We start from the raw sequence: 24,644 nt of genomic DNA, 5'->3' as shown, positions 1-24,644 counted from the left end.
AATGCCCATGGGTTTATTGCTGGGCCTTTGAATACACCTCATCATCTTAATAATATTAATTAATAATAATATTAATTAATAATTCACAAAATAATGGGTAGAACACACCGCTACTGAATTCTCCTCTACCACCTATCATACCACCTTGATGTAATTAGCATATACAAAAAGCACCATGTCTGGGAGGGTCCACCCCACAACTTTCCTTTCTTTATACAACTCTACTTGTGTGAGGCACTCCCTCTTCCTGAAAAAGGTACAGTTTTCTCTGCATTTGTCCTGCTTGTACTTTTACTGCTGTCACTGTGAGTGACCTCAGACCATAATCACACTTGTTGCAATCCTGCCCACACCTTTCCCAGATACTTCTTTATCCATTAAAACTCCAAGGATTTTAATATTTGAATCCTCCACCTTCACTCTGAGTATCTGTCTCCCCCATCTTCCCAAACGTCATAATTGTGCATTTTTCCTTATCGAGTTTTGCCTCAGCCACTTTCCCACACCTCCCTCTGTGCCATTTCTTTCCAATGAAAGCTTCTTTTTCACAGCCACATGAATGTCATCTGTGTAAAGTAGGCCGTGCAGCTGTCACCCATCCCCTCCCAGTACACGTACGCCACTGAGCACTGAATCTTTCCTTATGCGCTGTGCCAACAGTTCCATTGTACATGTAAATAAGACAGTGGACAGCCCTAACGTAGCCCTGATAAAAATCTTCAGTCTTGCTTAATATGCTCGTTGATAAAAATACTACTTTCCACTCATTCATATAAACCTCTAATCCACCTGATTAGCTTTCCCAAAAACCCCATCATGCTTAAATTCTTAAATAAAAAAATCACGATTCACTCTATCATATGCCTTTTCTAGATCCAAGTTTGAGCACCAAGTCCAATCCCCTTTCTTTACAAAATTGTAAGCTCTCTCACAAGGCTTTAATATATCTGCAACTTGATGCCCTAGGACTGCACATGCCTGATCTTCATGTATGACATCAGGCAATACTCCTCATATTCTTAAAACTACTAACTTTTTCTAATAACTTATAATTAGCATTTAAAAGTCTAATTGGGCACTAATTCTTAAAAGCGCCTTATCCCTTTTTTACATAGTAAAATGATAACTCCTGACATAATATCTTTCTCCACGAAACCCACTGTTTAAAATTTCTCTAAACTGATCTTCCAGATATGATTCTATGATATGTTCCAATTAAATTCCAAAATTTCATATAAAATTCTGCCAGGAGCCCATCTTTCCTGGGGGCCTCCCCGCTCTTGAAGGTCTTTAGGCACTTCCCTTTCCATTTCACTTGCCTCCTCCTTTCCCACCTTCCTCTCTATATTCCCCAGAAATTCGTTCCTCTCTCCTCTTTCCCACTCTTCTTTTGGTATAATTTCTTTGGTATAATATAATTTTTTGGTACACAACAGAACCACTGCACCACTTCTAACATCTCTCCCTTCTCCTCCTTTTATTCACCTCCCTCCTCTATAACTACTGTCATTTTCCTTCTCTCTGATTTCACTTGGGCAGAGAAGTATGGGGACCAGCCCTCATGCTTCCCTGTCCATGGGACTTGTCCTAAAAATATTTTCTCCCATTCTTTATTTAAGAACCATTCCTCCATCTGTCTCTATGTCCTCCAATTCCCCCTTCACCTCCTCTACTCCTTCCACTTCCATCAATATCTGCTGCATTTCCCATTGCAGCTTTTTATATCATAGGGCTGGAAGAGATCTCAAAAGTTCAAGTCCAACCCCTGCCCCTGCTCTGGACAGGGATACTGCTGAGATCCAATGATCCCAGCAAGGTGTCTGTCCAGTCTCCTCCTGAGGACCTCCAAGGTTGGGGACTGCACCACCTCCCTGGGAAGTCTATTCCAGATTCTGGTCACCCTTACTGTAAAGAAGTTCTTTCTTGCATCCAACCTGAAACCATCCTCTAACAGTTTATAGGCATTGCTCCTTGTCTTTTCCTGAGGCACCCTAGTGAACAGTGTTTCTCCCAGCTCCCAATATTCATTCCTTACATACTTATAAATGGCCACCCGCAGTCTTCTCTTCCCCGGGCTGAACAGTCCCAGGTCCCTTAGTCGTTCCTCATAAGGGTTGTCCTCCAGGTCCTTTCTCTGGACCCCTTCAAGATTCTCCACATCTTTTCTGAAGTGCAGTCTCCAAAACTGGACACAGTACTCGACCTGGGGTCTCACCAGTGCCAAGCAGAGAGGAAGTATCACTTCCTTAGCCCTGCTCATGACACATCAGCTAATGCCTCCCAGTATGTTATTAGCTCTGTTGACTACAGCGTTGCATGGTCATCCTGTGATCAGCCATAACCCTGAGGTCCCTTTCATCCATCATGCTGGCCAGGACATCTCCTCCTAACCTATATTCATGTCATTGGTTACCTCTCCCCAGATGAAGCACTCTGCATTTATCCTCACTGAACTGCATCTGGTTTTGCTCCTCCCACCTTTCCAGCTTGTCCAGGTCCGCTTGGATCCGCATCCTATCCCCTAGCATGACTGCTTTCCCAATAACTTAGTATCATCTGCAAACTTGGCCAGTGTGTTTTCCATAGCCTCATCTAAATCATTGATAAAGATGTTGAATAGCACAGGGCCAAGAACCAAACCCTGCAGGACACCACTAGCCACCTCCTGCCAAGAAAAGAGTCCAAATCCTTCCCATCTCTTCCTTGCTTGCCTTTGCCCTTCTCTCAAATAAAATGATTTATTCCTTTTGTTACTGTCCACCATTCCTGTACTAATTTAAAACAATTTTTCAGTGTCCTCCAACTTTCGCACCTCTCCTAAAACCTTTGGCAGCATTTCTCCTCTTGTAGTAAACATACATTTAACTGCCATACCCCTGCCTCCCTTGTCTGACAATTACCAATTTGTAAAATCATGTTAAGCATAAAATGATCAGTAAAAACCACTGGTCAAATACTTCCACACCCTTTGATATATAAAAACAAAACCAATTCTAGATTAGATCTGGGGAAGGGAGCCAGTCTCATAAAATCTTCTCCCCACTCCACACGTCCATTAAAAGGTTTGCTTTTAAAATCTGTTTTAAATGCCTCAATGTGCTTTCTATTCCAGCATTTTCCAAGCTTCCCTTCCAGCCACCTTCCTCTAAGATATAATTAATATCACCTGTTATGATCTGCAGCCTCCCTCCCAACACATTAACTGCTAATCTTTTACAAAATTCACTGTGTGCCTCCCTCTCTGCTGGGACACAGACATTAAAAAACTCCACCACTGTTTCTTTTACCTTTAATGTAAGGTGCAGCAACCTCTCACATACTACCTCCTCCACTCCTGCCACCTCAATTCCAGGTTTCTTATTAAAGTCACTACACCTGCCACTATGTTCTCATTATTCCCTGACCAAAAGGACGGGCCCTACTTCAGCCTGCTTTCAAATCTTAGGTACTCTTTGCCACCTGGAATTCCACATTCCTGCAAACATAAAATCTCTGTATTTATCTGGTTTAAAAACGGTTCCACACGTGCCCACCTTCTTTTTAAAACATTTCTCACATTTTAAGATGCCACCACCATCACCACCAATAAAATACTTATCAAAATTATCTTACATCTATACATCATCATCACTACTTATAAAGGGCAAAGTTGTCTCTTCTTCTGTCCTCATCCCTGTTGCAAATAAAAACTTCTGTACTTGTGCTGTATCTAAAAAACCTTCCACCACTTTACTTTCTTGGTGTTTAAAAATCTCCTCTGCCCACTCTGGGCTAGGCGCTAAGGTGACCACAAGCAAGAAACTTAGTTCCTTTTTCCTTCTTTCTAGGCTTGTCTTAAGTTTCTTTGTTACTTTCTTGTTTCTTTTCCCCAATGCAACATGGCTGCCCCTTTCCACCACCATTTCTCCTCTCTGCTCTTCCTCACTCACCCCTTCCTTTTTTCCCTCATTTCTCTCATTCTCCTCCCATCCCTTCTTCACTCTGCTCAGACTCAATCACACTTCCACTTCTTCACCACCACTTTCTGCTTTCTTTCCTTCCTCCTCCACCATTTCCTCCTCCTGTGGGGTCTCTGGGACTCTGTTCTACCCTTATCTTTCCTTCCTTTCCCTCCTGCTTTCCCCTCTCTCCTTGCTATGTCTTTCTTTCCTCTTTCACCCCTCTAATCTCGCTTGTCTGGGTTCATACTCTGTGAATGACATTGGACAAGTCCTGAACACATCACACAGATTACTCTTCCAAGGGGCCTTGCCATCACTTCCCATATTTAAAACATATGTCTCTGCACAATTTACAGCCATATGTCCTTCTCATGTTGGCTGCACCTCACTGGTTGCCTGAAATATATTTCCCCTTAAAATTACCCTTCCCCTCCAGTACCCTGTCTGCACTCCATATTGATCCCAAATTTTGTCAACCCATTGCATTTTTTCCATTTTCCCTTACAAACACATTTTTTTTTACATCTTCTGCCACTATCAGATCTGAAAACATACACAACACTACTACTCTCTCCTAGGCTGCCTCATTGGATTAAAACTTGTAAAATTTTAACACAGCGCTTAGTGTATTCTTTATATGAATCCCAAAAACAATTGTAACTTTCAGTCATGTAAAACGTGCATTTCCCCCACACTTATTTGTGAACGTGATTAAGCTGTTCAACTTTTCAAGCCTCACTTTTAAAACTCCTAACAAAATGTCTTCCATATCAGCTTTTCTCTGACCTGTTACCCTGTTTATTCCTCTGCCAAAACCATCTTAATCAACAACCATCTCTGTTCTGTTGCTTATCTTGCCTTTTCCCTTTCTCTCACACCTCCAGTTTTCCACACACTGCCATCTGTCTATCCACTTCTTCATCTTCTTCTCAGCAACATCTAATCTGCCAGTTGCCCTTATCCATGCTCTGCCTGCCATGTTCCTCCAAACCATCTGCTGTTGTTCATTCTTCCACCACCAGTTCTGCCTTTACAGTCTTCCATTGTCACCTACTGTTTCCCAACCATCACCTGTTGCCAAATCATCCACCACTGATGCCCATCCTCTGTCACAATATTATCCAGTCCAAAGTAGTGATCCACTGGCACCCTCTGCTCCCACTGCTCTAGTGATCTCAGCCCTCCAGTGTAGATCAAGCCTCTGTTTGGCCTTTACCAAAAAGCCAAGAAGCAATGTACTGGGAACCTTTTTTCTGTGGCCCTTAAAAAAAAGGCAGGTACAGATGTACCCACAGGGAACTGATACCTGGCCCAGAAGCACCGCAGCATCAGGCCAGCATCAGGAGGGCTAGAGCCAGCATCAACACGTTCCCCTTGGCACCAAAAATGCCACATTTTTTTATATGCTGATAGGAACCCAACACAAGGCTAGGTTAAGGCAACCCAACTAAATTAAATATAGTGCCCTTCAGTGCCAATTCTTTTTCAAGGCATGCCAAACCACTACATCAAATATATTTTGACTTCCTCTTCACTCCCACAGCTGAGCAGTACTTTCCTTTCTCATTTCCAATGATTCCTGTTTCTGTATCAGCCTTAAATGTCTGGCAAATATCACCAAACTTCTGTGTAGCTGAAAGACTCTGTCACCCCCTCTCTCAGCCTGTTGCATGTGATTAGTGTGGCACCCCCCACTATGGAGTGGAAATAGACCAGGCAGCCCTGGGCCTCATCAGCATATACAGTTTTGAAGCATCTCAAAACTCATTGCAAGAACACCTGGTTCCACTCATGAGCAGGGGCTAAATAGCACATGGATCCTTTTGGTGGGGCAGGGAGCACACACACATAGTGAGCAGAGCTGGGCTGTGGGGTTACCATGGCTTGAAACACTGTTGACTCTGCTGGGGTGCAGTCCAATAATCTACATGATAAGTCATGAGCCTTTTCACTCTAAATTAATATGCATGGCTTGTTCTTGCTCCTGTAACCATATGGCTGAGGGCAAGCAAAACCTGGGGACATCCCAACCCCAAGCTTCCGGGCTGAGGCCTGCACACAGGATGGCTGCCAAATGCTTTGGAAGCAGCTGAAGCCCCAGGCAGGGGTGGAGGACATTTGCTGGTAGTAGGGCCACATATGGTTCTTGAATGACTCGTGGATTTGGAAATAATTTGGCTGATTTGGCTTGGAACTCAAAAAATGTTCCTTTAATAAAAAAGCATGGTTTGTACTATGTATGAGTAGGTGTAAAACAGCACTTAAAACTGTGTTTATGGAGTACCTGTGCTGAAACCTGTAGTACTCAGTGTCGGGGCCCATCAGACCTACAGTAGTCTTCCACTCTCACCTGCTTGCCCTCTGCAGTTTCTGTCCTTCCCCCCCACACCACCCTCTATTACTGTCATATGCAGCTCATTTCAACCTTGTGCTCAGGACAGAGCAGAGCCTAAGCAATGTCTGACAGTAAAGAGGGGCAGGAAGGGTGCAGAGGGAAAAGTTGGGGGGTAGGAAGTGCAGAAAGCAAAGGGGTGTGGAAGAAATCAAACTTTGCGTTGTGGTTGAATCAGAACTGACAGAGCCAGCTTTTCTTTATTTAGGGCTGTACTGTGATCACAGGGAGGATTTCATAAAGCAAGGGGAATCGCCCACTTGTCTGTTTCAAAGGAATCTTCCCCTTCTATTAGTTTTCAAGCATTTTTATACTTAAGACAGACAAAGAAAAAAAAATACGACCTTGGAGAACTAAAACATGTTTACTTAATTGGACCTCTGTGCACAGGGTAATAAGACATGCAGGATTTTTTTATCTCAAAACATATAACTGAAATAAGCAGTATCAGCACTTCTGGTTTCTGTCTGTTTTTCTAGTCAGGGAAGCCAGAAGCCCGACTAAATTCACTCCTACAGGGAACACCTGACCCCTCCCCACTGCCACTACTTGCCTTGCTGTAGCAGTGGCAGGGGGTTGAATTCAAGACAACTCTCTGATAATCAAACTAAACGCTTGGAAAATTGTAACAAATTTACAGATTTTCCATATATAGAATCTAATTATTAGAGTCATCTTATATCTGAGTAAACATGGTATTAATATTACACTTTACAGGAAACTTTCAAAGCGCAGAGTGCAAACTAGTGTGGGGAGGTTAAAGTTTATCCTCACACAGCTAGAGATGCTACAGAACACATCCAGAGGGGACACATACAGTAGCTGAACTTACACACAGTAAATTAGTATAATTGAGCCTGACTCAAAAGGGAAATTCAATTACAACCTCCTATAGTTCCTGCAACCTGGAAATGATGCCTATTTAAAGTAGGAGGTGACATACTTGGTTACTTTCTTATGTTTTCTGTTTAGTTACCTATCCCGTTAGGCTGCTGTGAACCTCCATGGTGTGGGTTACAATAAGGCTATCCTTGACCTCTAAAAGCCAAATTCAAAAGGAAGGTGCTAGTGGCTGGAAGTTACACATTGATCTGTAGATATGAACAAGACATAAAAAGTGAAAGAGGTGGAAGCAGGTGTCCACTACATCAGTTCTTGTGACAGAGGCAAATCCAACTGACTAAAAGAGGCAGGAGCTATTTCATGTTTCTGAATTGTGGCTATCATTGAACAGCGCATCACCACTAACAAAGATATATGGGTGCACACCCATTCCCCAACATTTTCTTGCTCCTTCCTTGAGCTTGGCTGATTTGGGCTGGTCCACTGGGAAACCAGGAGGGGAAGGTATGTGGGGTTTCTGTTTAGGGCCAAGCACATTTGAAAATGTAAATCTCTCCATTCTAGTATATGCACTGCAGGGGATTCCAAACAGGATGGTGGACTGTGCTTGCCCAGGTGTGAGCTTGATAAAACATGCCCTTCCATGTCAGGTAGAGTCAAGCATGGGGTTCATTTCAGACTACTGGAGCTAGATCAGTGCCAAATAAGTAAAAAATATAATTAGGCCCTGAAGCTGGACACAACGCCCACCTCCCTATCAGGCTTTGCTCTCTGTCTCCAGACTAAGTCTCTGGACTCCTTGACAGAGTCTTGTCACTAATAATGATGCTCACTGCTCAGCATAATCCATGTTTGCTGGAACAGCACGCAGGGGCTTGTAGCCCTTGCCTTTTAATGGGGAAAACTCTATGTTGCTTGCTCCTTTGAAGCAAACAAGCTCCCCTGGCACAGTCCCAGGTTCCCTGCCTCAACTCAGGCCCCTAAGAACAGCAAATGTTTGCTGTGCACAGCATAGAGGCTAATACACAGTTCCTCCTTACCTGCTCTTTATCAGTGAATCTTTCTTGGATCACCTGACCAGTGACCCCAAGGGCTGTAAAGCTTCCAACAGCTTGTTAGAACCAGAAAAGCAAATTGCAAGGCTCATTCTGTCTGTGAACGGCCCATTAACAAACAGTATGACATGACATACTTCTCCTAATGACGAAGTTGCATGGTTCGGGCAACTTCTGACGGGGATGGCAGTTCTCTCCCTGGGGAAGGAACAGTAGTCTCATTTGGATTTTTATCTCTAGACTGGGAAAAACACCCCCAGGCCATGTACAATGCAGAACCACTGTGTTCTGGGCCAAAGCAGGTGGGCTGTCTTGGCCAGGAAGTATTTCCATCCTTGTTTGCTGGGATGCAATATTGCAAGTTTGCTGGGTGAAAAAAAACTTCCCATTTCTGAATTATTAACTGTACAACTACAGCACTCCTAGGACATAGCTACCTCTCCAGGGGTGAACAACAGCTGAGCAGTCTGCACACTGCACAGCAGTAGGGGATAAGGAGAAAGCTGGTCTCAGGCCACTGGGGCAAACCCCTCCTCTTCCAAAAAGCTTTCCATAGGTACTTAGGCACCTGTGACAAACAGACAACTGAGGTTTTGGAGGTCTTGCCTTGAAGATGAGGACATGATAAACTGCCTTATTTGCCAACCTCAGCAGAACAGAAGCCTGAATCAACCCTGCTGGGGTTTCAAGATGTGGTTCCATGCTGTCTGAGTGCCACAGGGGCAGAGTGGCTGAGGCATCTCATTAGGGCTCCAGACTTGCAGAGAAGGCAACCCCAGCTGTTGGGTGACTAGTTGTTTAGGCCAGGGAGTCAAAAGTGCCTGGATGTGACAGTGGCCCCACCATTCTCTTGTGTGCTGCTGGCTACAGAATTTGGTGTGCTTGTTAACCACTAGGTTCAGGGTGACTTTTGAAGGAGTCAGGAGTTTTCCCTCCAGCCTGTCTAGAGTGCTACGTTTTTTGAGAGCATATAAGTGGGATCTTTCACATATGTTCACAAATTTCCTTAGAGGTAGCTGCCATTTCAAAGATGGGCAAATGAAGGCAACGACTCGCCCCAGATCACAGAAGACGCATGACCAAAGCAAGATCTGGACCCAGTCCACCTCTTGACAGACCAGTTTCCAAACCAAAGGTTCACTCATCTGACTGAAAACTAACAGCTATAAACTCTTGAATAGTAATTGCAAAAGCACCTCAAATAAGAGAAAAGTTTCATCTGTAAAATTCACTGGTCAAAACAGATGCAGTAACTAAAGCATACAGGATCACTAGAATGCCTTGAGATTCACTTCATTGTTCCTAGTCTGGAATCTTTCTGTTACATACCTGGAGTGACTGCTTCCACTTTGTTGGTCAGTGGGTTGAAGGCTAGACCCACCACTGAAGGCTGGTTCCAAAGAGGATGGAGCTGGAGTGTTCTCAGTGGTGGCAGATGACAGAACAAGGAGCAGTGATCTCAAGTTGCAGCAAGGGAAGTTTAGGTTAGATATTAGGAAAAACTCTCACTAGGAGGGTGGTAAAACACTGGAATGGGTTACCCAGAAAGGTTATGCACTCTCCATCCTTGTGCTCCCAGGAATCTGTCTGCACCCATCTGGTCTCATGCAGGTACTCTCTAGCGACCTTAGAGCACATACCCAGTTCTGGCCACAGGGTGTGCCCCTGAGACCTGTGCATTGGGTCGCATTCACCACCGAGGGGGACCCCTACACTCGACCGTTACGACTTGATCTTCTTTTCTTCAGTGGTGGGGCTTCTCCTCGAGGATTCTTGCAGACCAGGTGCTTACAGGCATTCTTGGGGCTCCACTTCCACCCCAGCGATACACCAGCCCTCTGGACAGTTGGATGATGGATTGCCAGCCTGTCCCCCTTGATGTTCTCACCTACTGTCTTTTCTCCTTGTCCATCCCTCAAAGCTCCTTTACCCTGGATGACTGCGGGGTGCATAACCATCCTCGTCGCTGCATCTACTCTTCCTCTGAGACGTTGTGGTCCACTGTGGTCCGTTGTGTTGCCTCAGCTCTGCCTCTTGATCCAGGGTCACATGTGGTTTCCTTCCCCAGTCTGGGCTCTATGCACCCTCCAAAATAACAAATAAAAGAAAAAAAAAGGAAGAAAGGAATAGGCGGGATACGGGCCTCAGCCTGCCCCACTCACAGATCTGGCATCTGTGGTCCTTGGGATCCCTCAACGCCATCCTTCTTGGCCCAGCTGCCCTGCTGAGCCAGGCTGGTACTTCTTTTAATGGATCCGGGACCCCTCCTGTGGGTTCCTGTCTGGCCCTTTGCTGAGCTGTGAAGACTGCCAATGTGCAGCCTGGGGAGCAGCTTCGCCTTCTGGCTCCAGCATTGCTGCCCCCACTTCCATTTCCCCACCACTGGCTTTTAAATCAGCAATAAAAGTGGCTGATGAACTGCACCGGCGACTCTTCTCGGAGTGGCTCACTTTCTCCTAAAAATGGTAAATGTGCCCTCTTTTTAGGGCTTTTAATTTCTTTCTTTGGGCAGGTCAGCCCTGCCTCGGGTCCTGCCATAGGAGGGTGCTTCATGGCCTCCGCTTGTCTCCCCCTGTGACACTGTCACAGACCTGATTTTCATCTGCTGCAATTTTGAAGAATTAAACCACCTCCACGGGAAGAAACTGTTTTGTGTAAGGACCTGCCCTTTTCTCTTTAAAAAATGCATAAGATAGTTTTATTTTAAAGCACTTTGCAAGTCAGCTTCTAAGAAGCACCTTTATTCTTTAACATTTGAACTGTTATGCCACAGGGAAGTCTTGGAAGGAAAAGCCAGTCCTACTTGAATAGCTCTAGCCAATTTAAGGAGCTCTTTAACTGAGATGAGTAGCCCTTGATTTCTGGTTCATACCCCTAGCATTTTTCCTTGTATTACAGTAACACCTTGAAGCCTCAACCGACATCAAGGTCCTGTTGCATTAGTTTCTGTGTAAATGAATAACCAGGAACAAATCCTCTTACCTACAGTGACAGCAATCTTATGTGCAGAGAAAGGTCTGATCTGTTGTCAGTGAAATATTATGGAGCAAGACTCTGTTAATTCAGGACTGGGAAGCCTGCAACATATATATGGTTTTGCCACTGTGCCTATTTGCTACTTTATTCCTCAGAGTCTCCATTTTTCCTATCTGAGAAACAAGGATAACAGCGCCCTACCTCCCAAGTGATCCATAAGTCTACATTTACTAATGTCAGTTAAAATTTCCAGAGGGGAGAAACTGTAAAAGGCAAAAGTACCATCATTGGTAATCTACCTTCAAGTGGCAGGAAAGGTCCAATGTAAGGATCCCTCACAAAGAAGAATGTTACTAATAATCTGGCACTTCCTAGCCAGCTCTTTGGTTCCTACCTGTACCCAGTGCTGTTTCTGCCCACGACAAGGTGCTTTGGTTGCTTGCCACATGTGTACATGTTAAAGTCATTCTCTGGCACCAGATCCACATCATGGAAAATGAAGCAGTCCCAGTTTTCCTCTTTCAGAGCCTCTAGGTAGCCTACATTCAGAAGTTTAGCTCGGTTAAATTTGGTATTGCCAGCCTGCAAAAAAAAGAGAGGAAAACAAGGCATTCACTAAGTCAGTAAACTAGCATAGCTACCTGGGTTCTGTCCTCATTATAGTTTAAAAATATCTATTATAGCTTTACAGTACAGTACCAAGTTCTCATGTCACACACAGAGCTATACCTTAAGACAAGATTTGGGAACCAGAAGAGGCCAATAATGTGGAGCATTTCTTCATCCCCTCCCTATTATGAATGATCACGCACAGTTGGGTTATCTAACTAAGAGAAGCAGCTATGTTGAGCAATAAGATTCCACTCCTATTATGGACCTTGCCCAATAATTTCCGATCAGGCCAAGTAATGAAAGAGCCATTGATGCACAAGATAAACAATGGAAAGGTTGCTTATAGCTGTGTTAGCACACATTACAGAAACATAACAAACAGTTATATCACTACCATACCGGTGCTTTCCATCCAGAGATTTCAGAGTGCTTGGCAAGACTGGACAGGTATTATTGTCGTGTGGAGGAGCTGAATTCAAGAGAATTTAGGTGCCTTACCTAAGAGCATACACTATGTGGCAAAGCTGGGAATAAATACAGGTCTCCTGATGAACAACCTATTAGTTGATTTGCAGTCTACACACACTGCACTGTGCTAACATTATGAGACAGTGACTTCTAGTTTGGGCATTTATTTCACTTTTTTTCTGATTTTAAGAATTTAATCTTTCTCATAGTTTGGTGCCTTTTATATCATAGAAAACACAGAAAATAAGGGTTGGAAGGGACCTCAGGAGGCCATCTAGTCCAACCCCCTGCTCAAAGCAGCACAAACCTCAACTAGATCATTCCAGCCAAGGCTCTGTCTAGCTGGGTCTTAAAAACCTCCAAGGATGGAGCTTCCACCATCTTTCTGTGTAACCTGTTCCAGTGTTTTACTACCCTCCTAGTGAGAAAGTTTTTCCTCATATCTAACCTAAACTTCCCTTGCTGCAACTTGAGACCATTGCTCCTTGTTCTGTCATCTGCCACCACTGAGCACACTCCAGCTCTTTGGAACCCCCACTCCAGGTAGCTGAAGGATGCAATTAAATCCCCTCTCAATCTTCTCTTTACTAGACTAAATAAGACCAGTTCCCTCAGCTTCTTCTCAGAAGTCATGTACCCCAGCCCCCTCGCCATTTTCATTGCCCTCTGCTGGACTCTCTCCAATTTGTCCACATCCTTTCTCTAGTGGGGAGGGGGAACTGAACACAGTACTCCAGATGTGTCCTCACCACTGCTGAATAGAGAGCAATAATCACTTCCCTTGATCTACTGGCAGCACTCCTACCAATGCAGCCCAGTGTACCGTTAGCTTTCTTGGCAACAAGGGCACATTGTTGGTTCATATTCAGTTAATTGTCCACTGTAATCACCAGGTCCTTTTCTGCAGAGCTACTGCCCAGCCAGTCAGCCCTCAGCCTGTACTAGTGCATGGGATTGTTCTGTCGTAAGTGCAGGAATTTGCACTTGTCCTTGTTGAACCTCATGAGATTTCTTTTGGACCAATCCTCCAATTTCTCTAGGTCTCTCTGAATCCTAGTCCTACCCTCCAGCATAACTACTACTTCCCCTAGCTTGGTGTCATCTGCAAACTTGCTAAGGGTGTACTCCATCCCATCTTCCAGGTCACTTTGAAGATATTAAATAAAACCAGCCCCAGAACTCCTGGGGCACTCCACTTGAGACCAGCTTCCAACTAGACATTGTGCCATTGACTACTACTCTCTGAGCCTGATGACCCAGCCAGTTTTCTATCCACCTTGCAGTCTATTCATCCAGCCCATACTTCCTTAACTTTCCTGCAAGAATGTTGTGGGAGACCATATCAAAAGCCTTGCTAAAGTCAAGGTACACCACATCCACCAGTCTCCCCACATCCACAGAGCCAGTCATCTCATCAAAGAAAGCAATCAGGTTGATCAGGCATGACTTGCCATTGGTGAATCCATGCTGACTGTCCTTAATCACCTTCTTTTCTTCCAAGTGCTTAAAAATGGATTCCTTGAAGATCTGCTCCATGATTTTCCAAGAACTGAGGTGAAGCTGACTGGTCTGCAGTTCCCTGGATCCTCCTTTTTCCCTTTTTAAAATATGGGCACTATGTTTGACCTTTTCCAACCATCCAAGACCTCTCCAGATCACCATGAGTTTTCAAAGATGAAGGCCAATAGCTCTGCAATCTCATCAGCCAACTACCTCAGCACCCTCAGATGCATCCCGTCTGGCCCAATGGACCTGTATATATGTCCAGCTTTTCTAAGTAGTCCCAAACCTGTTCTTTTACCACTGAGGCCTGCTCACCTCCTCTCCAAACTGTGCTGCCCGGTGCAGTAGTCTGGGAGCTGGCCTTGCCTATGAAGACTGAGGTGAAAAAGGCATTGAGTACTTAAGTATGTTCTGCATCATCTGTCACTAAGTTGCCTCCCCCATTCAGTAAAGTACCCACACTTTCCTGATCTTCCTCGTTATTGACATGCTTGTAGAAACCCTTCTTTTTACCCTTCGCACCCCTTGCTAGCTGCAACTCCAGCTGCACTTTGGCCTTCCTGACTTCATCCCTGTATGCACGAGCAACACTTTTTTATTCTTCCCTAGTTGCTTTTCCAAGTTTCTACTTCTTATAAGCTTCCTTTTTGTGACTTAGTTTATTGAAGAGTTTCCCGCTAAGCCAAGCTGGTCTTCTGCCATACTTGCTAGTCTTCCTACACATTGGGATGGTCTGTTTCTGCACTCTCAATTAGGTTTCTTTAAAGTACAGCCAGCTCTCCGGAACACCCCTCCCCCTCAGACGAGCTTTCCAGGGGATCCAAAAACATCCGTTTCTAGTTAAAATTCTCAAAAACATACATTTCTATATGAAATTTTAGTTGTGGCTGGAGAGCTTAGGGTTGCAGGCAGCTAGTTGTTTCATAAGCTCACAACAATGACAAGAAGACATACAAAAAACCATAATTCTTGCTTCCAAAATGATACCTTCTATTAGACCAACTGGCAAACAGCAAGAAAACTGTCCCTTTCTGCAAGCTTTCAGGAGCAAAGGGAAAAGCGTAGATGGTAAAAAGTCCCCACAGGTACGAATAAACTTCATTTTTCCACAGAGGGAGCTGAAGATCATTGCAGAACAAGGAAGTTTTTTTACCTCCCTGCCTGCCATCTGACAGGGAAGGAATTCTACCTGACCAACACATCAAAGAGTTACTCAGTACAGCTCACAACGACACTCTCCTGGACCCAGAAGGACAGACAGCCTTCCATCTTCAGCTCCCTCTGAGCAAAAATGAAATTTATTTCCTACCTATGGGGACTTCTTACCATCTTGTACCATCTACACTTTTCCCCAGAGCCTGATGAAGGGACTTTGATCCCGAAAGCTTGCAGAAAAGGATAATTTTCTTGCCATTTTCCAGTTGGTCTAATAAAAGGTATCCTTTTGGAACCAAGAATTCTAGTTTTTTGTATGTCTTTCTGTCTCAGACCAACATGGCTACCAAGTACACGCCTGAAACAATAACAAGGTTCACTTCAAAGTATTAACATCTACATTTTATTGTTTGTTTCCTTCCAAACAGTGCACATTTCCTGTCACTATGTGTGAACAGAAAAGTAGCTTCATGCATACACTTAGAAGCCATTAGCTTCTAGGCTCCTGCCTCCAAGCTTAAGTAACACTGTTGTTTGTGAGAGCTAGAAATGTAGAGATCAAAAGGCTACCAAAGAGTTAAAGCATCACCCAGGGGGTTGAGGGGTTGATCACTTGCCATAAGCTGCTCAGAGAAAAAGGAATTTAAAAAAGCTGGCTCTGCCCAGATCTAGGAAATGGTAAGCCTCAGGGAAAGAAAGGCATGTGTGCTGGGTAAACAAAAACCTTTTTTGAAAAACGCAAGCATGTGTATATGGTGTTTTGTTATTTTTACATAAAGGATCAGAGCCCAATCAGATGAGCTGAGGTACTCATGCTTAAGACCTGGGGACTGCAACCAGGGTCTGGTGAGAGAGAGAGAGAGAGAGAGAGAACTGCATGTGTTTGGTGATGACTACATATGTGAGGAGACCAGGCAGAAGTTCAGAGGCACAGTTCACATGGTATCTGTGTGGTATCAGGGTCCAAAGTATTGTCATATTTAGGCCATGTATGGCACGCAAAAGCTAGTCTACCATTTTGGGTGTTCTGAAACCAGGTCATTTGCGGAGTGATAGGATGATGCAGGGGACTGGCAAAGGGATGTGAAACCCCTCCCTTTTATCTTGGGTCAAAGTCCCCCTAGTTAGCAGTAACAAAGAATTTGCAGTATCTGTTAAAAGCTGTTCACTGAAAATTAGGATTGGAAGAGACCTCATAAGGGGACTTCAGGAGGCCATCTAGTCCAACCGCCTGCTTAAAGTAGGACCAGCCCCAAATAGATCATCCCAGCCAAGGCTTTGTCTAGCCAGGTCTTAAAAACCTGCAAGGATGGAGAGTCCACAACCTCTCTGGGTGACCTGTTCCAGTGCTTTACTACCCCCCTAGTGAGAAAGATCTTCCTAATATTGAACCTAAACTTTCCTTACTGCAACTTGAGACCATTGCTTATTGTTCCGTGTCCCTAAACAAGGCATCCCAGACCACCTCTTACACAGAGCTAGCCACACCACTATTACAGCAGCCTCTAACTGCCCCCAGGCAGCACTCATTGTGCAAGCTCAAAGAGCAAATTGACTTTTATTAGTAGATGTTTTGGATGGGGAATCCAGAAAGAAAAGATGACAATATTAAACTACCTATCCATTCCTTGGCAACACTGGTGACACCAAAAAGGAGAATACAGATCACCGAGCTCCTACTCTGCAGATACAGAAGATTCCCTACTCCCAGCTTTCAACATCACAAAACTTATTTTTTTAATTATAAAAACAATATTTTTTTAAATCAAGTTAAAAGGAGCCTACAGAAGGACACACTAGGGCTACTGCCCTTTTCATAATCAACAGATGTGGTGTGAACAGGACCCTTGCTCCCTTCCCTGAAATGGAGATTCATGCAGGTTTCAATGTTTCATATCCAGATCTGGTTCACCCTGTTTCTTTAGGGAAGGAGCTCACAAATAACAAAAGCAAGCAAAAAAACCCCAGGCATCTTTAGTTAGGCTATCTTTCACACTTGACTGAACCCTAATAATACAGGGCTGTGGGAGGCCTATGGTTTTATGTCTTTGGGCTTTGCAAAGGAGACATCCAACAAAACAGTAAGGATGAGACTTGGCAATATTGACAGATTAGATTGAGCTTCCAGGCTTTCTTCAGTATATCCTAAAGCAATAAAACAAGGGCCCCAAGAGTCCCACTCTTTCTCATTTTCAGAACACTTGTAAAACTATGACTCAACACAAAAAAGCAGGAAATTCCTCCCCCGTCTTTCTCCTCCCCCCCTCCCCCCACCTCGTGAAAGCAGATCCTGCCCAACACTTCTGCACCTGTTTGGCATGATATACAGCTACAGCATAAGCCTTCGCTCAGTATTTCCTGCCTCTCACTGGTTTATGACAAAACTATGAGGTTATTTAAACAGAAGCAAGTGAGAGGCTTGCCTTCATTTATCACCCTAATGACTGAAAGCAGAGCAGACGTATGAATGGAGGTGCAATAAAGCAGAGGGTACAGGGGAAAAAAGGCTCCTGACAGTGATGTATAAGAGAAAACACTGCTAGTTCCCCCTCCCTTCATTGTTGCTGCTTCAGGCTCTCCTGACCACAGCAGGAGTGTTGGGGCTGTCAGGGACTTGGCAAGTGTTAAATGTTTTCTCCAAAATTAATAATAACAACTGATTTAGCAGGCTCAGTGAGTGTGACAAGGCAGGTCCCAAACATACTGCTGTGACTAAATGTTCCCTTATGCCTTACCATAGTCCCCTTATTACAAAAAAGGATCTGTGCAAAGGCCACTTTTTTCTTAATTTGTTCTCAGCAAGACAACTCACCTCATGTTCACAGTTTATTGAGGGGGGCAACCTGCAAGCAAAAGGGTGGTATAGACTGATATGAGGCAAGATCCTGGATCTGAATACCTCCAAATTTGGGGGAAGAAAACACTGCAGCCTTGTTGCATAAAGTCAAGGTACAGGGTAAGTGCATTGTGGCAGCATCAAGCGTTATGATCATGAAGACACCTCCAACAAACTAATACACATGTAACTATTTCTTCAGGCTGGCTGGTGGGTGCTGCCTACATGAACATATGATGATACTGGCTATGCTCAGGACATTTTCTAAAAGAAAACTTCTCAGCTTTGCTTGTGTCTGTTCAAATCCTTCAGCATGAGCAAAAGGTAGAAAGTGGAGGACTGTTGGATGCCAACCCCCTCTTTTAATCTCCAAAGGAACAGATCTGTCCTGAACAGGACTAGCCTTGGGCTTCCAACACTTCCAGCACAGTTGGATCTGATCTGGTGTTAGCAAAGTTGTGGCACTTTTAAAGCGCTTCTTGAATCCAGATGGATTTAAAGCCATTTGAGTAAAATGGAAGCCACAGCCCATTAACAAGGCAATCAGCAGGGAGGGCCCATGGAGGACTCTGCATGACAGCAAAGGTGGGATGCACAGCAGTGAGCTACTCTCCACTGCCTTTCCCAGAGCAGCTGCCTCACCTGGTGAATGACATAGATGCCATAGTCCAGCTGTTGTCTCTGCAGGAATGGGTGGAGGTGCTCCAGCAGGTATAGCAGGTGCTTTTCTCGATTGCGGTGTGGGATCAGGATGGCTACTCGTTGCAATGCTGAGCACTCTGCAGGGTGATACCGACCCTTCATGACCTGAGGGTTTTCCTCCTCCACCTCTTCTAATGTGAGAGACGCTTTGAAAGTGAGCTTGCTAGGCCCTCCTGCAGGAGAAGCACAGGAAAAGTTCTCAGTCATTTCTGTTCTCGAGCTAGCCAATGCCCTCGTAGGAGCAGTCCAGGCTCAACCCTAAACCTGGATTTCTGCTTCGAGTGGAATGGCATGTGCTGCAAAGGGAACCCACAAGCCCTGGCAGAGGTGTGTCTGGAGATGCTTTACATTTACTCAGTACCAGATTAAAAACCAAGTGAAGACCAAGAGGAGCCCTGTTACATCAGAAAGGTACAGTGATGTCTTAAACAACAAGGAGAGGAAGGAATAAAATGTGGAGGGAAATATGGGAGATGGGGGTTGAGGAAATTCATAGTTTTAAACATGGACATGAAAGGACAGACATTGCAGGTTGAAGGCCATGATTTTTGATCAGGAAATGGACCTGGGCTTGCTACAACTCTGTTAGCAAACAAAACTTTTCCAGTATCTGCTGTTGCCTCTCATCCAGTCTGAGCAAACAGTGAAAGCTCACTTGAAGGAGAATACAGACACCAGGAACCAGTGTTGCTGCAAAATACCAATTAAAAAAAGGATTCCAGGAAAACAAAGGAGCATTGTTTCAACTCCTTTTTTTCCCAGAAAAAAAAGTCAGTTTCCAAATGAGCACTAATCATAAACATGTGAACATGGATTTAGTTTTGAAGCCTGTTGTCGTGCTGGAAAGGGCATGTTTGTAAGGTGAAGAGAAGGCACATCTCATCACAGAAAGTGGGATTCAGCATGAAAGAGAGGAAAAGAAATGGAGAAAAAAGGAAGTGGTGAAACTAGTAGCAAGCCAGTCATATAGAGATAGAGGTTCGTTTTCCCCATCTTGGTCACTGAAGATCACAAGTTCTCAGAAGTAATACGGGATGGGCCATACTCAAGGACAGCAGGTTAAACATTAACTGATAAAGAGCAGTGTTCAGGGCCCAGGTATGTGTCAATAGATATCTAGAGGCAAGGTTCCTTCTAAGGTGCGTGTGGTGCGTGTGTGCACGCCATGCACAAACTTTTTTAGGCCATGCACCTGCCGAGATAGGAGCAGGGCTGCAGTGTGGGACATTTATAGAAGGTAAGCTTCTCTCCTAGGCGAGGCAGAGGGGGAGGCAGAGGCAGGGGCGGGAGCCTGGTGCAGGCTCCACCGGCTCCAGGGAACTGCTCCATTCTCCCGCTTTGCCTCAGGGGGCAAGGAGGCACGTGGGGTCAGGGCTGGAGAGTGGAGCAGTTCTCCGGAGCCAGTGGAGCCTGCACTAGCCCCCAGCCCCAGACTCCATCCCTGTCTTGCCTCACCTCAGGCAGGAGCCGCTGCCTGCCCCAAGTGAGGCTCCACCGGCTCCCAGGAACTACTCTGTGGGCTCCACCGGCTGCAGAGAAGAGCTCCACTCCCTGCCCCTAACACCACGTGTCTCCTCGCTCCCCAAGGTGAAGTGGGGGAGCGAAGCGGTGTCCCAGGGCTGGCGGAGCCAGTGCCAGGCCCTAGCCCCCAGGCTTCTAGCCCCCAAGCCCCCGGTGAGGAGCGAGGAGCTTACCTTCAGTAAGTGTCCCACGCCACACCAAAGCAATGCACTCACAGACTGCTACTCCTTACAGGGAACATTGTCTAGAGGTGCCCTGGGTAAACCCCAGCACCCATATGTCAAGTTACTGCTGCTTTTTCAGATGCACTTTCTACCTCCTTGCTTTGCACTGCCTAACAGAACACCCTAGCCAGAACACCCATGATCCAAACTAGTCTCCCAAACAAACGCAAGCAGCCTGCATGTCTCCCGGTAGGCTAGGTTGTGCCCATCTTTCAGAGTGAATGCAGGAAGATAGCAAAAGGATTAACTCTAGGTATTGAACAGAACAGCCTATGCTAAAATGAGCTGCCAAAGGTAGATTCTGTCATCTAGCCAAATAACTTACATTGGGTATGGTGGGGACCCCATGACTTTTCCTCATGCATTACCAAATTGCCCTGCCCATCTCACCAGGTATTTCTAAGACAAACTGGCATCTAAGTGCGGGTCTAGTCCTTCACACTGTATTTGGTTCACATGAAAAGTGCCTGGCTGAGAAAAGCCCAGAAGGGAACCAGGCCAGTACTCTGAGTGCAGATGTAAGTTGTTAAAAAAAGGGAACCTCAGACACTTACGCAGGTATGGAGAGCGTGCAGGGCACTGGCCCACTGTTGACTTCACTGTGGGGACTTTCATAGTGGAAATCATCTGCTTGTTCTGATTCTCCTCTTCCTCTTCCTCCTCTCTCTCCAGCACCAAATTGTCCAACAAACCTTTAGCTTTTGGAGTTTCCTGCAGAGCAACCATGATGTAGTTGGAGCTGGCCCATCCCACCACCATCACACACAAGGCTAAGACCAGGAGCAACCTGAACTTGTAGGAGAGGTGAAGGACACCAAAGCTGAAGCCCATGGCCCTCCTTGCTTTGCAAGCTGCTTCCTCAGCACTGTTCCTGATGCAGTCCTCCTACTGCACACTTCAGTGGGGAGAAAATAATGGACCCAGGAGGGATGTCACAGTAAAGTAGGAAGCTGGGATATAGCGCAGGCTGCCAAGCCTCTTGTTGCTTTGCAATTCATGGAATTCTGGTTCAGCGATTGATGGAAGGCAGACATCACAGGACTCACCCTGGTCCAAAAGAGGGTGAAAAGGTTAGTTGATATTGCCCCAGAAAAGCTGCTTTATAGCCCCCTCTAATCCCACAAAATGAGCTTGTGACATACTGATGCCCAAGGACAGCAGTTCGCCAAAGCAGGGAAGAAGCAGCAACAAGTGCTAGGCAGGAAAATGAGAGACCTGTGGTTGTTCATTATCCTGACAAAGATGGGTTGTGCAATGTTTGACAAATCACTTCCCCATTTTGTGCTTCTGTTTCCCCTCCTACTTTTTGCCTGCTATGTTCTATTCACATTATCAACTGAAGCAAACACTTCCTCTCACAATTTATGTGCAGCACGTAATGGACTACAATGGCTGCAAAGCAGGAAGTTCTGGTTGCCATGAGTGAAGTGAGACTCACAAAAAACTGAATCTGGCACAAATTCTGGCTGGTTTAGGAACAGTGCATCTTGCACTCGCACAAGAGGCTGCATAAGATGGTCCTTAAGGTCCCTCCCCACTCTAGGATCCTGTGAAAGTGAGGGACATGTGGAATTATTCCCCAGGAACTAAAATCTCTTTCCTTTCATGAGGAACATTGGCTTACCCCAGGAATGAAGCACATAATGCACACCTGGCATCAGAAATCCCTCATTCTTCATCAGCTGGCAAATACTACACCCTAGTGAGGCATATCTGCCCCTTCCCTTTCACAAGCTTTCACAATGTTGAAGAACTAACTGAAGAGAGATAAATTTTCTGTTTTCTTTAGTGGGGGTGTTGGTTTCAAATGACATTTCTCCCAAGGATCCAATCCCTTATCTCTTCCCCTGACTACCTTCTTGGTTTCACATTGAGATGACGCATACCTCCCGCAGGCACATCATCACACAGGGAAGATGGTCATTTCTTCACCAGAGTATAACAGAGCAATGAAAGCAATTTAAAGTGAAGAGATACAAATCCGACAGTGGTCTAATAATCAAGACATGCCAGGAAGGTGTTATTGATTGCAAGAGCTGCAAGAAACCAGGAAACCCTGCTAGAAGAGAGCATGCAGGGAGCGGCTGGGCAGGTGTTATACAAGTAGAGAGGAGTGATGGAAGCGGCCAGCAAACACTGACAAGGAATGCTATTCTGAATTGGTTTCCCAAATGAATGGGAAACCCATTGGAGCAGCCAATGATGGGAGAAGCATGGTTCAGTTTGCCTGTTTCCTCTTGCCCCTCCCTGTGTAAGGCAGTCCACATGCTTTTGGGGGAGGAGTGTGGACAAACTTAGGGATGGCATGATGGCCTGTTTTACCCACTCCAAGCTTCCCCCAGTTTAGAGGGAAATGGGGCTCTGGGCATTCGCTGGGAATAAGGTGTAGGCCCTACCCAGCAGCCACTACGTAGAATGACTAACTCCCCCAAATCTACACCCACTACTGTGATGAGGAGGAAGAGGGGACAGCTTTAGCAGGAAGGACAAGGGCAGGCTCTAGGCAGCAGGTACAGGACAGAAAGAAAGCAGGTGGCAGTGGGGAAGGGACAGAGTAATGCAGGGCCCAAAGGACTGATCCGACAGCAAACAGAACTTGGGAGGAGGTACAAACATGAACTGGGGAGCAAACAAGGAGAACTTAAAGCAATAGCACACAGCTCAGCCCTAACACGCCGCCTGGGATTCCTGCTGCACCAACGCCCCTCTGGAACGCCTTGGGGCCATGCTCACCATGCAAAGGACTGGCAGCAACTCCTCAGACCCAGCGCCACCTGCTCTAGCTGCTGCAGCACCTCCTCAAAACAAGCCCATTGCATGCTCAGCCCCACTCATGGCTGCCTCAGGCCCCACGCAGCCCCAGTACCACGGACAGGAGGGGGCAGGACATTGCATGCCTGGCAGAGGCCATCCCACTGGGAACTGACCCTGCTTTCCCCCGGGGTGAGCTGGGGAAGGCTTGGCCCAGAAGCATGGAGGAGCCTTCCAGGTCTAGGCCGTGGTAGCACAAATGTGGTGGGAGATGCAGGGAACCCATTGCCTTGCCCAGGACCTGCTGCTGTGGGAAGGGGCCAGGCAGACCCACCGCAGAGCTGGGGTCTTGCTGTTGTGGCTGGAAGGTCCCGTCTGACCCCTATGGCACAGGAGAGGTCTGCAGCCCCAGGCCCTGCCCGTGGAGGCAAGGGGAAGCCACAGCTTTGCAGCTGGGCAGTGCCACTTAGTGGCTCAGCCACCCCTGCCACCCCCTGCCTACAGCTCCCTGCCAGTGGCCTGGGGCCCACACAGTGCTCAGAGCACAAGGAAGACAGGAAGGGCTAGGGCTGAAGCCGTTCCTGCCAGAGCTCTCTCTCCTGGGTGACAATCAAGTGCTGCCAGCATTTGAACAACAAGCCATCCTCAGCTACCAGTGCATGGACCGTCTTCCCCCATCACCTACTGATTCCCTGCTTCTCCTTCCTACACATTGGTGAATACTTCCCCACGCACCCCAGCCTTGGTTGCAGGCTGGCTGGGAGTCAGTTTTGCCTGGCAGCTGTTCATTTGAGGAACGGCATCCTTCAATTTCTGAGAATGGGTCTCCCCAAGTGGATGTCTCCCTAGAGGATTAAGTAGGAGAGGAGGTGAGGTGTCATGGCGGCTAGACTCTAACAATTTGCTCCCATGTCCTCCTCATATTAGTCAAGCAGCCTGCGCAGTGGAGAGAGGACGTAAAGACTATGTGCTGCATCCCTCTTTCATCTCTGTATCTCAGCCACCCTGGCCATTTGAATTTGACAGATAAAGGCATGAAAATAACTCAGCACTTCCACAATCACCTTGCTTAACTGGCTTAAGTTTGGCCCCATGCGAAAATATGTAAGAACTTGGACACATGGAAACATTTGAGATGTGTCAGACCACACAGGCCCCTAGAATACTCCAGCTCATTATATCACTCTTATCTGTACACAGCTACAAGAAGAGTTCCCTGCAGAAATTCAGGTCATTCGGAAGGGTAATTAATGCAAATCCCCAGGCAAGCAAACAAGTCTAAAGAAGCTTCACCTCTTTGGTGGAATTTGCATAATCTGCCATTATCTCTACTGAGTGTCCAAACTAACACGAGACGAGGTTGTTACTCTTACTCAGTGAAGAGCTCATAGAAGACTGTGACACATGGGTTCTGGATTAGAAAATGGACAAATGTGTGTCACATACCCCACAGATTACGGACACTACCAGAAGAATTTAGTATGTGTGTGGAGTGTGTACTGATTTTAAGCGTGTTTTCTCTGCAATGCTTTTGTCCTAATTAAATGATAGCATGCTCTATAAGAACCCAGAGGGTCGGACCCAGAGGGTTGTGATTGATGGCAGTCACTCATCATGGTGCCCTGTGACCAGTGGGGTCCCTCAAGGCTCTGTCCTGGGACCCAT

General features: G+C 45.9%; 1 protein-coding gene and 1 long non-coding RNA gene across 4 annotated transcripts in view; both read right to left on the bottom strand.

The window, feature by feature from the left end:
- B4GALT4 (beta-1,4-galactosyltransferase 4) overlaps positions 1–24,644 on the bottom strand; it is a 63,191-nt gene that overhangs the window by 9,908 nt on the left and 28,639 nt on the right. For 2 of the 3 annotated variants that reach the window (XM_019548752.1, XM_019548753.1), the window contains exons 3-5: positions 20,783–21,275; positions 18,424–18,656; positions 11,602–11,789 (exon numbers count right to left, since the gene is read on the bottom strand). In XM_019548752.1, coding sequence (XP_019404297.1) covers positions 11,602–11,789; positions 18,424–18,656; positions 20,783–21,059 — 698 coding nt within the window. In that variant the 5' untranslated portion in view covers positions 21,060–21,275. The remainder of the gene's footprint in view (positions 1–11,601; positions 11,790–18,423; positions 18,657–20,782; positions 21,276–24,644) is intronic. The other variant, XM_019548754.1, reaches the window with a different exon arrangement.
- LOC109319252 lies at positions 7,010–9,680 on the bottom strand. The gene is made up of 2 exons (XR_002103435.1): positions 8,669–9,680; positions 7,010–7,864 (listed from the first exon to the last, which is right to left on the bottom strand). It is a non-coding gene; the product is annotated as an uncharacterized LOC109319252 (long non-coding RNA).

This window comes from Crocodylus porosus, unplaced genomic scaffold (genome assembly GCF_001723895.1).
Source record: "Crocodylus porosus isolate Cpor-Errol unplaced genomic scaffold, CroPor_comp1, whole genome shotgun sequence".
NCBI classification, from domain to species: Eukaryota; Metazoa; Chordata; order Crocodylia; family Crocodylidae; genus Crocodylus; species Crocodylus porosus.
This window is presented reverse-complemented; position numbering and strand designations above follow the sequence as displayed.